This window comes from Stenella coeruleoalba (genome assembly GCF_951394435.1).
Source record: "Stenella coeruleoalba genome assembly, chromosome: 7".
Taxonomy (NCBI): domain Eukaryota; kingdom Metazoa; phylum Chordata; class Mammalia; order Artiodactyla; family Delphinidae; genus Stenella; species Stenella coeruleoalba.
In genome coordinates this window covers 52352818-52370096 of record NC_137153.1, presented here as the reverse complement: position 1 = coordinate 52370096, position 17279 = coordinate 52352818, and the positions used below count along the sequence as shown (strand labels likewise).

Here is a 17279-nt window from a genome sequence, read left to right as displayed (position 1 = left end):
TAATACAAACAAATGGAAAGATATACCACGTTCTTGGATTGGAAGAATCAACATTGTGAAAATGACTATACTCTCTAAGGCAATCTACAGATTCAATGCAATCCCTATCGAACTACCAATGGCATTTTTCACAGACCTAGAACCAAAAATTTCACAATTTGTATGGAAACACAAAATACCCCGAAGAACCTAAGTAATCTTGAGAAAGAAAAGTGGAGCTGGAGGAATCAGGCTCCTGGACTTCAGATTATACAACAAAGCTACAGTAATCAAGAGAGTATGGTACTGGCACAAAAACAGAAATGTAGATCAATGGAACAGGATAGAAAGCCCAGAGATAAACCCACACACATATGGTCACTTTATTTTTGATAAAGGAGGCAAGAATACACAATGGAGAAAAGACACCCTCTTCAATAAGTGGTGCTTAGAGGAAAACACAGGCAGAACACTCTTTGATATAAATCACTGCAAGATCCTTTTTGACCCACCTCTTAGAGAAATGGAAATAAAAACAAAAATAAACAATGGGACCTAATGAAACTCAGAACTTTTGCACAGCAAAGGAAACCATAAACAAGATGAAAAGACAACCCTCAGAATAGGAGAAAATACTTGCAATGAAGCAACTGACAAAGGATTAATCTCCAAAATTTACAAGCAGCTCATGCAGCTCAATATCAAAAAAACCAAACAACCCAATCCAAAAACGGGCAGAACACCTAAATAGACATTTCTCCAAAGAAGATATACAGATTGCCAACAAACACATGAAAGAATGCTCAATATCATTAATCATTAGAGAAATACAAATCAAAACTACAATGAGATATCATCTCACACCGGTCAGAATGGCCATCATGAACATATCTACAAACAATAAATGCTGGAGAGGGTGTGGGAAAAGGGAACCCTCTTGCACTGCTGGTGGGAATGTAAACTGATACAGCCACTATGGAGAACAGTATGGAGGTTCCTTAAAAAACTAAAAATAGAACTACCATGCGACCCAGCAATTCCACCACTGGGCATATACCCTGAGAAAATCATAATTCAAAAAGAGTCATGTACCACAATGTTCATTGCAGCTCTATTTACAATAGCGAGGACATGGAAGCAACCTAAGTGTCCATCGACAGATGAATGGATAAAGAAGATGTGGCACATATATACAATGGAATATTACTTGGCCATAAAAAGAAATGAAATTGAGTTATTTGTAGTAAGGTGGATGGACCTAGAGTCTGTCATACAGAGTGAAGTAAGTCAGAAAGAGAAAAACAAATATTGTATGCTAACACATATTTACCGAATCTGAAAAAAAAAAAGGTTCTGAAGAAACTAGGGGCAGAACAGGAATGAAGACACAGACATAGAGAATGGACTTGAGGACCGGGCAGGGGGAAGGGTAAGCTACAACAAAGTGAGACAGTGGCATGGATTTATATATACTATCAAATGTAAAATGGATAGCTAGTGGGAAGCAGCTGCATAGCACAGGGGGATCAGCTTGGTGCTTTGTGACCACCTAGAGGGGTGGGATAGGGAGGGTGGGAGGGAGACACAAGAGGGAGGAGATATGGGGATATATGTATATGTATAGCTGATTCACTTTGTTATACAGCAGAAACTAACACACAATTGTAAAGCAATTATACTCCAATAAAGATGGTAAAAAAAAAAGAATAAAGAATATGGTTTTATTTATTTGGACTGTAGTCAATTTTGGGCTCTGGTCTATGCTTGGAGATTTTACAGTAGAATACACGACTATTTTGTTTATATTCAACTAAATCTTACGAATGTAAGTATGAATCTAGTTAGATCAAGAAGGCATACACTGAATGAATTAAAGTATGGGATGGTATATAGATATACAAGATAGTTCACACCTAAAGATATATAACCTTTACACCATTATTCTCTCCTTTTTCTTTTTTTTTTTGCGGTACGCGGGCCTTTCACTGTTGTGGCCTCTGCTGTTGCAGAGCACAGGCTCCAGATGCGCAGGCTCAGCGGCCATGGCTCACGGGCCTAGCTGCTCCGCGGCATGTGGGATTTTTCCGGACCGGGGCACGAACCCGTGTCCGCTGCATCGGCAGGCGGACTCTCAACCACTGCGCCACCAGGGAAGCCCTATTCGCTCCTTTTAATTGCATTCATATTGAGACTGATAAATCTCTCTGGAGATTTCACTACTAGAAGTGAAAAAAGCCAAGCTGGGCTGAGAAGTTATTTGTACCTGCTTTAGCTTAGTACATATTATTTTCACTTGAACCTTTTCTCTCTGATTTGAGAGAAATGCAAATTTGAGCAGTCAAGAAATCTATGTTCGGGCTTCCCTGGTGGCACAGTGGTTGGGAGTCCGCCTGCCGATGCAGGGGACACGGGTTCATGCCCTGGTCTGGAAGGATTCCACATGCCGCGAAGCGGCTGGGCCCGTGCGCCATGGCCGCTGAGCCTGCGTGTCTGGAGCCTGTGCTCCGCAACGGGAGGGGCCACAACAGTGAGAGGCCCGTGTACCGCAGAAAAAAGAAAGGAAAAAAAAATCTATGTTCCACTAGAATTCAACTGTCATAAAGTTTGCTGGCTGTGGCTGCATTATTCCATTTTAAGACTGGCATTTTTCACCTTTTTAGTAGCACTTTTTCTGCTATTTATTTGAAATTCAGTTCTACTCACCAAGTATATTTATTGGAAGCTTGCTCTTACTCGTGTTCCATATGCTGGAACTTGTTGACACAAGGGAGGAAGCCAGGCACACCAAGTGAGGACAGAAGTTTGGGGAGCCAGCTAGGAATCGGCCCCTGGCTGGGTAGAAGAGAAGAGAAGGCAGCGTGGGTAAAACTGAGGATTGATGATTATGAGAGCAGGGCTGTCAGCTGTACATAGCCGCAAAGTTGTTAACGCAGGAGGAGGGAGGGCAAGCGCTCCAAATTACTGATGGAAGCCTGGCTGCTTCCCCAAGCCCCAGCTGTTTCATCCCTCCTTGCTGTACTGAGGCATGGGTTGTGCGCTCCTCCATCTTGTTAAAGGCACAGATCACAACTGCCGATACCAGAGAAGAGAAGAGAGTTTACACAGAGCTCACTTGTTGAAAGTATTTTTAAGGATCACTTAAAGCACAATATCTGTGCCCTATTTGTTTATAACTGCAGTGGGGATTTTTTTTCTCTTCTACTTAGAATTCCTCATTATGCAGGTGAAGCCAAGTTGGTAGTTGCCAAAGAGGCACCAAGTAATGAAGTTAGATTTTAGTCTATCCCATACTTCAGTCAAATTGACCATACAGAATTGAAATTAATTGCAAAATGTTTAATTCCATTAATGATGCAGAGCTCCCAAAAGCTAAACAAAAGCTTTTGTGTGTGTTTTTAACTCACCAGCATAGCTGGCAGATTGTATAATTTCCATCTGTATTAAAAGCAGACATCTTTACTGCAGAAATTACTGAAAAAGACATGCCAAATATCTTCAGCAACTTCCCAATGAAATCATTGTTACTTTTTTTTTAAACAGTATTCTGGGCATTATCAATATTTAATTTAAAAAATACACTGTTTTTTATATTTTACAAGAATATCTCACCTACATGATATAGATGTTATTATGTTCATTTTGCAGCAGAGGAGACAGGATCAGAGAAGTTAAGGGCTTTGTCCAAGAACACACAGCCAGTAGATAAATAAAACCAGATTCTGAATCTCTGTACACTGACTCCAGAGTCTTTGCTCTCTTTTCTAGAGCACATAGACTTTGTGTAGATGCTAATAAAATGCTGGATGATATAGATGATACACTATATCTGATAAAAATTTACTGTCCCCATTATAATAATCTCTTGCTCTCTCCTTGTTTCTCTCATTTCCTATCCTAGTTTGTTTAATAAGTCTCTTCACTAGGTACAAAATCATAATAATATGGTACAGGCACAAAATTCAACAGTAAGAGGGAGCCATGTTATCCAGAAAGCCAGGAACATACAAGAGTACTATATGAACAGATTTATTATGTGTCAGGGTATACTAAACCCGAAAAAAAAAATTTTCAATGAAAAACAGAAATGATTGGCTTATTATTTGGGAAATAATAAAGTAAGATCCCAATTGACCCCATAAGCCATACACCAAGGTGAAATCTAGATAAATTAAAAAGAAAAAGTAAAGTCATTAAAAAAATCTATAAGAAAATGACTCTACCTCATCTTAGGAGAGAAGAATTTTTAAGCATAAAGACAGTGAAAGAAAGCACAGACAAAAGTCTATAGATTTGATTACATAAAAATTTACTTCTGAAAATTCAAACATAAAATAAAAATCAAATAAATGAGAAATATTTGGCAGCAGATTAAGAAGACCTACTATTTTTATATTAAAAAAAATCCCTTACAAATCAAAGACAAAAATCACTGACTGCAATAAAAAAAATGGACAAAGGATATAACCAGACAATTCAGTGAAGAAGAAATATAAGTGAAAAATTTTAATTAAAAGATTTCTACCCGGGACTTCCGGGAAGATGGCGGAAGAGTAAGACGCGGAGATCACCTTCCTCCCCACAGATACACCATAAATATATCTACACGTGGAACAACTCCTACAGAACACCCACTGAACGCTGGCAGAAGACCTCAGACCTCCCAAAAGGCAAGAAACCCCTCACGTACCTGGGTAGGGCAAAAGAAAAAAGAATAAACAGACAAAAGGATAGGGACGGGACCTGCACCAGTGGGAGGGAGCTGTGAGGGAGGAAATGTTTCCACACACTAGAAGCCCCTTCGCGGGCGGAGACTGTGGGTGGCGGAGGGGGAAAGCTTCAGAGCCGCGGGGGAGAACGCAGCCACAGGGGTACGGAGGGCAAAGCGGAGAGATTCCCGCACAGAGGATCAGGGACGACCAGCACTCACCATCCTGAGAGGCTTGTCTGCTCACCCGCCGGGGCGGGCGGGGCTGGGAGCTGAGGCTCGGGCTTCGGTCGGAGCGCAGGGAGAGAGGACTGGGGTTGGCTGCGTGAACACAGCCTGCAGGGGATTAGTGCGCCACGGCTAGCCGGGAGTCCGGGAAAAGGTCTGGAGCTGCTGAAGAGGCAAGAGACTTTTTCTTCCCTCTTTGTTTCCTGGTGCGTGAGGAGAAGGGATTAAGAGCGCTGCTTAAAGGAGCTCCAGAGACGGGCTCGAGCCGCGGCTAAAAGCGCGGACCCCAGAGACGGGCATGAGACGCTAAGGCTGCTGCTGCCGCCACCAAGAAGCCTGTGTGCGAGCACAGCTCACTATCCACACCCGCCTTCCGGGGAACCTGTGCAGCCCGCCACTGCCAGGGTCCCAGGATCCAGGGACAACTTCCCCGGGAGAACGCACAGCGCGCCTCAGGCTGGTGCAACGTCACGCAGGCCTCTGCCGCTGCAGGCCCGCCCCGCACTCCGTGCCCCTCCCTCCCCACCCGCCTGAGTGAGCCTGAGCTCCCGAATCAGCGGCTCCTTTAACCCCTTTCTGTCTGAGCGAAGAACAGACACCCTCAGGCGACCTACACGCAGAGGCGGGGCCAAATCCAAAGCTGAGCCACTGGGAGCTGTGAGAACAAAGAAGAGAAAGGGAAATCTCTCCCAGCAACCTCAGAAGCAGCGGATTAAAGCTCCACAATCAACTTGATGTCTGTGGAATACACGAATACACAACGAATCATCCCAAATTGAGGAGGTGGACTTTGAGAGCAAGATTTAGTCTGTATAGCTTTGCGTCCACCATTTGTCCTAGGGTTCTATCCGTCCGTTTTTTAAAAAAATTTTTTTCTTAATAATTATTTTTTATTTTAATAACTTTATTATATTTTATCTTATTATATTGTACTTTATATTTCTTTCTTTCCTTTTTCCTTTCTTCCCTCCTTCCTTCCTCCCTCCCTCCTTCTCTCCCTCCTTTCTTTCTTTCTACTTCTACTAATTATTTCTTTCTACTTTTTCTCCCTTTTATTCTGAGCTGGGTGGATGAAAGGCTCTTGGTGCTGCAGCCAAGAGCCAGTGCTGTGCCTCTGAGGTGGGAGAGCCAACTTCAGGACACTGGTCCACAAGAGACCTCCCAGCTCCACATAATATAAAACGGCGAAAATCTCCCAGAGAGCTCCACCTCAACACCAGAACCCAGCTTCACTCAACGACCAGCAAGCTACAGTGCTGGACATCCTATGCCAAACAACTAGCAAGACAGGAACACAACCCCACCCATTAGCAGAGAGGCTGCCTAAACTCATAAGTCCACAGACACCCCAAAACACACAACCAGATGTGGACCTGCCCACCAGAAAGACAAGATCCAGGCTCATCCACCAGAACACAGACACTAGTCCCCCCCACCAGGAAGCCTACACAACCCACTGAACCAACCTTAGCCACTGGGGACAGACACCAAAAACAACGGGAACTACGAACCTGCAGCCTGCAAAAAGGAGACCCCAAACACAGTAAGATAAGCAAAATGAGAAGACAGAAAAACACACAGCAGATGAAGGAGCAAGATAAAAACCCACCAGACATAACAAATGAAGAGGAAATAGGCAGTCTACCTGAAAAAGAATTCAGAATAATGATAGTAAAGATGTTCTAAAATCTTGGAAATAGAATGGACAAAATGCAAGAAACATTTAACAAGGACCTAGGAGAACTAAAGATGAAAAAAACAACAATGAACAACACAAAAAATGAAATTTAAAATACTCTAGATGGGATCAATAGCAGAATAACTGAGGCAGAAGAACGGATAAGTGAACTGGAAGATAAAATAGTGGAAATAACTACTGCAGAGCAGAATAAAGAAAAAAGAATGAAAAGAACTGAGGACAGTCTCAGAGACCTCTGGGACAACATTAAATGCACCAACATTCGAATTATAGGGGTTCCAGAAGAAGAAGAGAAAAAGAAAGGGACTGAGAAAATATTTGAAGAGATTATAGTTCAAAACTTCCCTAATATGCGAAAGGAAATAGTTAATCGAGTCCAGGAAGCACAGAGAGTCCCATACAGGATAAATCCAAGGAGAAATACGCCAAGACACATACTAATCAAACTGTCAAAAATTAAATACCAAGAAAATATATTAAAAGCAGCAAGGGAAAAACAACAAATAACACACAAGGGAATCCCCATAAGGTTAACAGCTGATCTTTCAGCAGAAACTGCAACCCAGAAGGGAATGGCAGGACATATTTAAAGTGATGAAGGAGAAAAACCTGCAACCAAGATTATGCTCCCCAGCAAGGATCTCATTCAGACTTGATGGAGAAATTAAAACCTTTACAGACAAGCAAAAGCTGAGAGAGTTCAGCACCACAAAACCAGCTTTACAACAACTGCTAAAGGAACTTCTCTAGGCAAGAAACACAAGAGAAGGAAAAGACCTACAATAACGAACCCAAAACAATTAAGAAAATGGGAATAGGAACATACATATCGATAACTACCTTAAATGTAAATGGACTAAATGCTCCCACCAAAAGACACAGATTGGCTGAATGGATACAAAAACAAGACCCATATATTTGCTGTCTACAAGAGACCCACTTCAGACCTAGGTACACATACAGACTGAAAGTGAGGGGATGGAAAAAGATATTCCATGCAAATGAAAATCAAAAGAAAGCTGGAGTAGCAATTCTCATATCAGACAAAATAGACTTTAAAATAAAGATTATTACAAGAGACAAAGAAGGACACTACATAGTGATCAAGGGATCAATCCAAGAAGAAGTATAACAATTGTAAATATTTACACACCCAACATGGGAGCACCTCAATACATAAGGCAAATACTAACAGCCATAAAAGGGGAAATCAACAGTAACACATTCATAGTAGGGGACTTTAACACCCCACTTTCACCAATGGACAGATGATCCAAAATGAAAATAAATAAGGAAACACAAGCTTTAAATGATACATTAAACAAGATGGACTTCATTGATATTTATAGGACATTCCATCCAAAAACAACAGAATACACATTTTTCTCAAGTGCTCATGGAAGATTCTCCAGGGTAGATCATATCTTGGGTCACAAATCAAGCCTTGGTAAATTTAAGAACTGAAATTGTTTCAAGTATCTTGTCTGACCACAATGCTATGAGACTAGATATCAATTACAGGAAAAGATCTGTAAAAAATACAAACGAATGGAAGCTAAACAATACCCTACTTAATAACGAAGTGATCACTGAAGAAATCAAAGAGGAAATCAAAAAATACCTAGAAACAAATGACAATGGAGACACGATGACCCAAAATCTATGGGATGCAGCAAAAGCAGTTTTAAGAGGGAAGTTTATAGCAATACAATCCTACCTTAAGAAACAGGAAACATCTCGAATAAACAACCTAACCTTGCACCTAAAGCAATTAGAGAAAGAAGAACAAAAAAACCCCAAAGTTAGCAGAAGGAAGGAAGTCATAAAAATCAGATCAGAAATAAATGAAAAAGAAATGAAGGAAATGATAGCAAAGATCAATAAAACTAAAAGTTGGTTCTTTGAGAAGATAAACAAAATTGATAAACCATTAGCCGGACTCATCAAGAAAAAAAGGGAGAAAACTCAAATCAATAGAATTAGAAATGAAAAAGGAGAAGTAACAAGTGACACTGCAGAAATACAAAAGATCATGAGAGATTACTACAAGCAACTCTATGCCAATAAAAGGACGACCTGGAAGAAATGGACACATTCTTAGAAATGCACACCTGCCAAGACTGAATCAGGAAGAAATAGAAAATATGAACAGACCAATCACAAGCACTGAAATTGAGACTGTGATTAAAAATCTTCCAACAAACAAAAGTCCAGGACCAGATGGCTTCACAGGTGAATTCTATCAATCATTTAGAGAAGAGCTAACACCTATCCTTCTCAAACTCTTCCAAAATATAGCAGAGGGAGGAACACTCCCAAAGTCATTCTATGAGGCCACCATCACCTTGATACCAAAACCAGGCAAGGATGTCACAAAGAAAGAAAACTACAGGCCAATATCACTGATGAACATAGATGCAAAAATCCTCAACAAAATACTAGCAAACAGAATCCAACAGCACATTAAAAGGATCATACACCATGATCAAATGGGGTTTATTCCAGGAATGCAAGGATTCTTCAATATACGCAAAACAATCAATGTGATAAACCATATTAACAAATTGAAGGAGAAAAACCATATAATCATCTCAATAGATGTAGAGAAAGCTTTTGACAAAATTCAACACCCATTTATGATAAAAACCCTGCAGAAAGTAGGCATAGAGGGAACTCTCCTCAACATAATAAAGGCCATATATGACAAACCCACAGCCAACATCGTCCTCAATGGTGAAAAACTGAAAACATTTCCACTAAGATCAGGAAAAAGACAAGGTTGCCCACTCTCACGAGTCTTATTCAACATAGTTTTGGAAGTTTTAGCCACAGCAATCAGAGAAGAAAAGGAAATAAAAGGAATCCAAATCGGAAAAGAAGAAGTAAAGCTGTCACTGTTTGCAGATGACATGATACTATACATAGAGAATCCTAAAGATGCTACCACAAAACTACTAGAGCTAATCAATGAATTTGGTAAAGTAGCAGGATACAAAATTAATGCACAGAAATCTCTGGCATTCCTATACACTAATGATGAAAAATCTGAAAGTAAAATCAAGAAAACACTCCCATTTACCATTGCAACAAAAAGAATAAAATATCTAGGAATAAACCTACCTAAGGAGACAAAAGATCTGTATGCAGAAAATTATAGGACACTGATGAAAGAAGTTAAAGATGTTACAAATAGATGGAGAGATATACAATGTTCTTGGATTGGAAGAATGAACATTGTGAAAATGACTCTACTACCCAAAGCAATCTACAGATTCAATGCAATCCCTATCAAACTACCACTGGTATTTTTCACAGGACTAGAACAAAAAATTTCATAATTTGTATGGAAACACAAAAGACCCCGAATAGCCAAAGTAATCTTGAGAATGAAAAATGGAGCTGGAGGAATCAGGCTGCCTGACTTCAGACTATACTACAAAGCTACAGTAATCAAGGCAGTATGGTACTGGCACAAAAACAGAAATATAGATCAATGGAACAGGATAGAAAGCCCAGAGATAAACCCACGCACATATGGTCACCTTATCTTTGATAAAGGTGGCAGGAATGTACAGTGGAGAAAGGACAGCCTCTTCAATAAGTGGTGCTGGGAAAACTGGACAGGTACATGTAAAAGTATGAGATTACATCACTCCCTAACACCATACACAAAAATAAGCTCAAAATGGATTAAAGACCTAAATGTAAGGCCAGAAGCTATCAAACTCTTAGAGGAAAACATAGGCAGAACACTCTGTGACATAAATCACAGCAAGATCCTTTTTGACCCACCTCCTAGAGTAATGGAAATAAAAACAAAAATAAACAAATGGGACCTAATGAAACTTCAAAACTTTTGCACAGCAAAGGAAACCATAAACAAGATGAAAAGACAACCCTCAGAATAGGAGAAAATATTTGCAATGAAGCAACTGACAAAGGATTAATCTCCAAAATTTATAAGCAGCTCATGCAGCTCAATAACAAAGAAACAAACAACCCAATCCATAAGTGAGCAGAAGATCTAAATAGACATTTCTCCAAAGAAGATATACAGACTGCCAACAAACACATGAAAGAATGCTCAACTTCATTAATCATTAGAGAAATGCAAATCAAAACTACAATGAGATATCATCTCACACCAGTCAGAATGGCTATCATCAAAAAATTTAGAAACAATAAATGGTGGAGAGGGTGTGGGAAAAAAAAGCGAACCCTCTTGCACTGTTGGTGGGAATGTAAATTGATACAGCCACTGTGGAGAACAGTATGGAGGTTCCTTAAGAAACTACAAATAGAACTACCATATGACCCAGCAATCCCACTACTGGGCATATACCCTGAGAAAACGATAATTCAAAAACAGTCATGTACCAAAATATTCATTGCAGCTTTATTTACAATAGCCCGGAGGTGGAAACAAGTGTCCATCATTGGATGAATGGATAAAGAAGATGTGGCACATATATACAATGGAATATTACTCAGCCGTAAAAAGAAACGAAATTGAGCTATTTGTAATGAGGTGGATAGTCTGTCATACAGAGTGAAGTAAGTCAGAAAGAGAAAGACAAATACCGTATGCTAACATATATATATGGAATTTAAGAAAAAAAATGTCATGAAGAACCTAGGGGTAAGACAGGAATAAAGACACAGACCTACTAGAGAATGGACTTGAGGATATGGGGAGGGGGAAGGGTAAGCTGTGACAAAGCGAGAGAGAGGCCTGGATATATATACACTACCAAACGTAAGGTATATAGCTAGTGGGAAGCAGCCGCATAGCACAGGGAGATCAGCTCGGTGCTCTGTGACCACCTAGAGGGGTGGGAGGGAGGGAGACACAAGAGGGAAGAGATATGGGAACATATGTATATGTATAACTGATTCACTTTGTTATAAAGCAGAAACTAACACACCATTGTAAAGCAACTATACTCCAGTAAAGATGTAAAAAAAAAAAAGATTTCAACCCATTTCTTAAGAAAAGCATTAACTAAAACAAGATACCCCCTATCTATCAAAATAGAATGAATGTTTCTAAATATATATTCAATTTTGGTGATGGTCTGGTGAGATGGATGCATACGTATTGGTGGGGTTAATAAACTGGTGCAGACTTTCTGGAGAGCCCTTAAGTTTCTTTTTTCTAAGAACCTCAAAGAAGTTCATGCCTTAGACCTCATAATTCTCTTTCTAGGAATATAGTCTGTGGTTTTAGTAAAAATTTCAAACAAAGATACACACACACAAAGATTTTTACTTCAATATTTTAGGAAAATTTTTTTACCGAAAATATTATACCAATATAAAAGTAGAGAAAATATTACAATGAATCTCTATGTACCATTATCCAGCTTCAAGTATTAGTAATATTTTCCTAGTCTTGTTTCATCTGTTTCTGCTCTCTCTATCTCTGTCCCTGTCTCTTTCTCTTTCTCCAGGAGTATTTTAAAGCAAATCCAAGGCATCTTATTTGCTCTGTAAATACTTCAGTATGATAAAAGCTTTAAGAAATATCCAAAGACTGTTATTAAGTCTAAGAGAATTGAATGGGTTTATGTTCAAATTTCTTCATTGTCTCAAGAATGTTTTTCTCATAATTGTTTTGTTCACATTAGAATCCAAAAGAGGTCTGCACAATGCATATGTTGATATTATGTCTTTTAAGTTTCTTCTAATGTATAACAGTTCCCCCCTTCCTCTTTCCCCTTTATTTATTTGAGAAATAAACTAGGTCATCTGTCCTGTAGAATGTCGCATGTTCTAGATTTAGCTGATGTTTGCTTCATGGTTTCATTCATTTTTTTTTCTAGCCCTCTTATTTCCTGTAAACTTGTACTTAGTGTGAGGCTGATTAGAGTCAGGCTCATTTTTATTTTTTGGCAAGAGTACTGTATGTGTGGTGTTTTGTACTTCCTGCTGTATCATGCACAAAATTTCTGGTTGCCCCACTTTTACTGATGCTAAGATCAATTTGTAGTTTCTGGTGAGCCTTTTATCAAGTTCCCTTTTGACTTTTTACATAATTGCTAGTTATAACATTCATTAATTATAACTGCCTACATTCATTATTTCATTAGATTTTTTAAAATTGATGTATAGTTGATTTACAATATTAGTTTCAGGTAGACAGCATAGTAATTCAGTATTTTACAGATTATACGCTATTAAAAATTAATATAAGATAATGGCTATAATTCCCTGCTATACAATATATGCTTGTTGCTTGTCTATTTTATATATAGTAGTTTGTGTCTTAATCCCATATCACTAGTTTGTCCCTCCCCCTTCCCTCTCCCCTTTGGTAACCACTAGTTTTGTAAAGATACACGCACCCCAACGTTCTTTAGAATTTACAAAATGGTATTTTTCTAATTCTGCTAATTCTTTTGCATTAATTAAACTGGAAATTTTCTATAAAGAAAAACCTTTCCTCTTCAACAATTTGGTTACCCTAAAATAATTCATGCAGGAAAGGCATGATACGTGCTTGATTCTTTCCCTTATCAATTTTCAGAGTAATGTGTTAATGCTCTTGCTACCTCTATTCATTGATTTATAATGGTGCAATCTGGAAACAACACAAATGTCCAGTGGTAGAAGATACCCTGTGGTATATTTGTATTATAAATATTGTGCAGCCTTTAAATTTAAAATAATGTTTAATAACATAGAAAAATATTTCAGATAAAATATTAAGTGAAAAAAGACACAGAAATGTGCATATGGTGGGATCCAAATACTATCTGCAGTACACGCATTGTAAAGTACTGTCTCAGCCTCAGACATGATTACCATAGGACAGTGAGTTTTAGGGTCTTTAAATTTCTATATTTATTTTCCATAGACCTTCCTATGAAATACATTTCTTTTGTCATTAAAAGAAAATGTAAATTTATTTAAAGGAAACGTCTCTGGATAAGTCATACTCAAAGAGAACTATGGATGGTGATCTTAGTTCCAGCTTTGACTTCTATTGTAACTTTGCATCTTCTCTCCTACATCTAAATGAGTCTTTATGGTGCTAACCAAACAATTGTAGAGATTCTAAATGTGCTCAGTTCTGTAGACTTGGAGACTTCTTTTTCTATTAAACGTAACACTCTCTGTTGACTCACATAATAGAATAAGGTCTATTAAACTGTCATGCTCAACTCAACTTGATCAGTTCAGAAGACGGCCAAACTGAATTTCCTGTTTTTGTTTCTTTCACATGATGTGTGTGTGTGTGTGTGTGTGTGTGTGCGCGCGCGCGCGCGCATGTGTGTGTGTGTTTTATCAACTCCGTCCATTAGCCCATATCAGATGAACAAAGGGACCACAATCTCAAGATTGCATTCCTTGTCAAGGCCTGTTTAACGTACAAAATTTGTTTGTTGCTTAGTTTCAAGATGAGTGAAAGGGAACAAACACACTAGCTTTGATTTTGACAAGTTCTCAATGATCTCCAAGAAAGTACTTGATTCTACAGGGACCTCCCTGAGGCCTAGGTTCTACCTCTGTAAAATGGGGATCAGATGGTTTGACTCATAGGGTTGTTTCCAGCACAATGTATGTAAAACTCTTGGCACAATCCTCAGCGATTAGCAGGTACTCAACAATGCTAGTTTGCTCTTCTCTCTTCCCAAAGAGAAAGGGAAGCAGTCATTTCCCTTTTTACTATATTCTAATATTAGGAGTAGATTCGGGGGTCAGGCTATCTAGATTCAAGTCCAGCTCCACTCCTGGCTTTGGGCAAGTGATATAAATGAAAGTTTTGTGCCTCAGTTTACTTATCTGAAAATATGGATAATAATAGTTCCTATTTATAGGCTGCTCTGCATATCAAATGAGTTAGTAAATGCAGAGTGCTTAGAACTTTTTCTGCCACAGACTAGGAACTAGATGGTGTAAACTAGTATCTTTATTATCTGCCTAAAGGAATGGAATTTCCAAGCCCACAGTTCAAGGCATTTCCCCGTTGGATGATGCGTGAGATACACTGACCACTTCTTACTTTTAACTTCTCTTTTTCTAGGTCTTATATAGTTCTTCTTCCTTCCGTTGATATATTTAATACAGCCGCACAATCCAGATTTTACTTAATTAGGTGAAGGTTTCCTCCTGTGATTATAATTGATTAGAATTATGTGAGGTTTATCCCCTTTTCCTTGTCCCTTTTCCTCATCATTGTTGTGATGGTAGTGGTGGTGGTGGTCAGTGTCCTGTGTGTGCGTGTCTGTGTGTTGTGGCCCTGAGGTATTGTGGTACAACCACCCTGATGGACTTTTATGTAGCTGCAACTTTCCACGTGTTCATTTTAGGACTAATCTTTTGTTGGGAAATTTCTACAGATTTTTGCTTTGTTACGGGACATTTTATTAGTATCTGTCTCAGAGGGTAAACATTGTACTATGCTTGGTGAGGGGTGGGAATGGAATAACCTAAGTTCTTCCAAACATGTTGACAACAGAGGATTATTAGACAGGTTTAGGACAGGGTGTTATATAACTCAGACATAGGGAAAAACCACATGGCCAAATTATTCAGGAATAGGATGACCTAAGCAGAACACAGGGAGCACTAGATCCCAAATGGGAACATTCTTCTCAGATCACAGGGACTGTATCAGGAAACATTTTCCATTCAAACTGAAGAACATAACAATAGATCCAAAGTAAATGTACTATACCCTCTGTGGCAGTAACCTAAGAGATAATTTTTAAATGTGTTGCTAATGAGACCAAGATGTCTTTTCTATTTATTTATAGGTACCAGGGTGTTTTTCAAATAGCATCAAAGTGATCAGGGTGTGTACCCTAGGAAAACAGCACTGTAAGTATTGCATCACACTTACGGGAATGTTGTACTGTAGAAACAGATCATGTTATGGAAAGGGAGTTTGGAGAAATGAGCACCAATGGCTAAAACCTTCTCACTAGGCAGCCAGCAGTTCTCAGCACAGAAAGTAATCTGATTTGGCATGTAGGCCCCAGTTGTCTGGACAGAAATACCAGGTAAGGAATAGAACAATCCGCTTAGATACTCTTCTGAAACTATTAAGAGTGTCTATTCCCAGCTGTTTTAATTCTGTGTTCACAAGGGAACAGACTGGGGCATCCTCTTTTCCACTGACTGTTCAAGCCCAAGAGTAGGAAGTGATTTGTGTAAATGCTTGATGCCGGTAACCTTGTTAGATGAACCTTCTGTCTGGGGCAGAAAACACAGGGCCTTGTGGGGGTTGGGAAGCCATTTGTGGGTTTTAAACAAGGAAGTGAGAGAAAATGTGGTGCTATTTATAGATTTATAAAATATGAAATCAGAAGAATTCCTCTACTTTAGCTATTTAAGTTAAAAAGAGTCACTTGTTTTCCATTCATGAAAACTTTGGAAACACACCAAGATAGTATATTAGTCAGGGTTCTCCAGAGAAACAGACCAATAGGATATATATAAATAATATATATTTCATATTAGGATTTTGTATATATATATAATTTATATATTTAAATTTATATCTATTTAATTAAATATTTATATATTTAAATTTATATATGAATGGATTGGCTCTTATGGTCGTGAGGGGCAAGCCAGCAGGTTGGAAACTGAGATAAGAGTTGATGTTACATCCTTGAGTCTGAATTCCACAGAGTAGCAGTCTGGAGATTCAGGCAGGGTTTCTATGTTGCTGTCTCCAGGAGAAGTCCTTTCTGTTCAGGAAACCTCAGTCCTTGCTCTTAAGGCCCTCAGCTGATTGGATGAAACTCACTCACATTAGGAGGGTAATCTGCTTTACTCAAGGTGTACTGATTAAACGTTAATCACATCTAAAAAAGCAGCTTCACAGCAACATTTAGACCGGTGTTTGGCCAAACAGCTGGGCCAGGTTGACACATAAAATTAACCATTGCAGATAGTAAAGACTTACAATGTTACCCTTAGTTTAGAGGTGAATTTATTAGCCCCGGGGAAGTCAGTTGGCCATTTTGCTTTAGGCCTACAATCAGTAAGAGAGAGGAACACTCTCCTTATCTGCTTCACACTTGGAAGGGGAGGCATAAGGTAGCAGGAGTATTTTATAGCCCCCTAGAAATCCAAGGTGATAAGTACCACTATTTGAACACTTCCCTTTTTGTCCTAATATCACACAATCCTTTTATTGACAACTTTGTGATAAGGGCTAATGCCCTTTAGCTTCATTATTGACATTGTGGAAACCTAATTGATGTTTTGTTAGTTAACTGGAATTTTCCACCTTAAAATGAATGTCTCTACTTCTAATGAACAATATTTTCTTCTTAGGAGGAAATATTTACAAAATCCCAATGATTATGTTTGCAGAAGATGAAAAAGGATGTTGGGATGGGTTCTGGAAGTTTTTTAACAATTTTGTTTGATGACATTAAAGGGAGAATTTCCTTCCTACTTTCTTGGTTTAAAAGTCTTTCCCTGTACATTTTGGAGCCATGGTGATAAATACACCAACAACAGAGAAACATAGATATAGTCCCAAGCTCATTACATATCATCTACAGTTGACCAAAAAGTTCTAGTTTCTTAGAAAAATCGACTCATTACTTAGTTACATAAAATTTAAAGGTCACTTTGTGATTAATTATTTGAAATAAAAATAGTCATAACAATTTCTAATAATCTTCCATAAATTTTCTTTTAAACTCT

At 38.7% G+C, this 17279-nt stretch overlaps 1 protein-coding gene across 1 annotated transcript in view; it reads right to left on the bottom strand.

The window, feature by feature from the left end:
- The window catches only part of LOC307188888 (uncharacterized protein), a gene marked incomplete at its 5' end in the record, with an annotated part of 54651 nt that overhangs the window by 16204 nt on the left and 21168 nt on the right, over positions 1 to 17279 (bottom strand). Inside the window, one exon of the mRNA XM_079926559.1 lies at positions 2683 to 2811. Within this exon, the coding sequence (XP_079782685.1) occupies positions 2683 to 2811 (129 nt within the window). The remainder of the gene's footprint in view (positions 1 to 2682; positions 2812 to 17279) is intronic.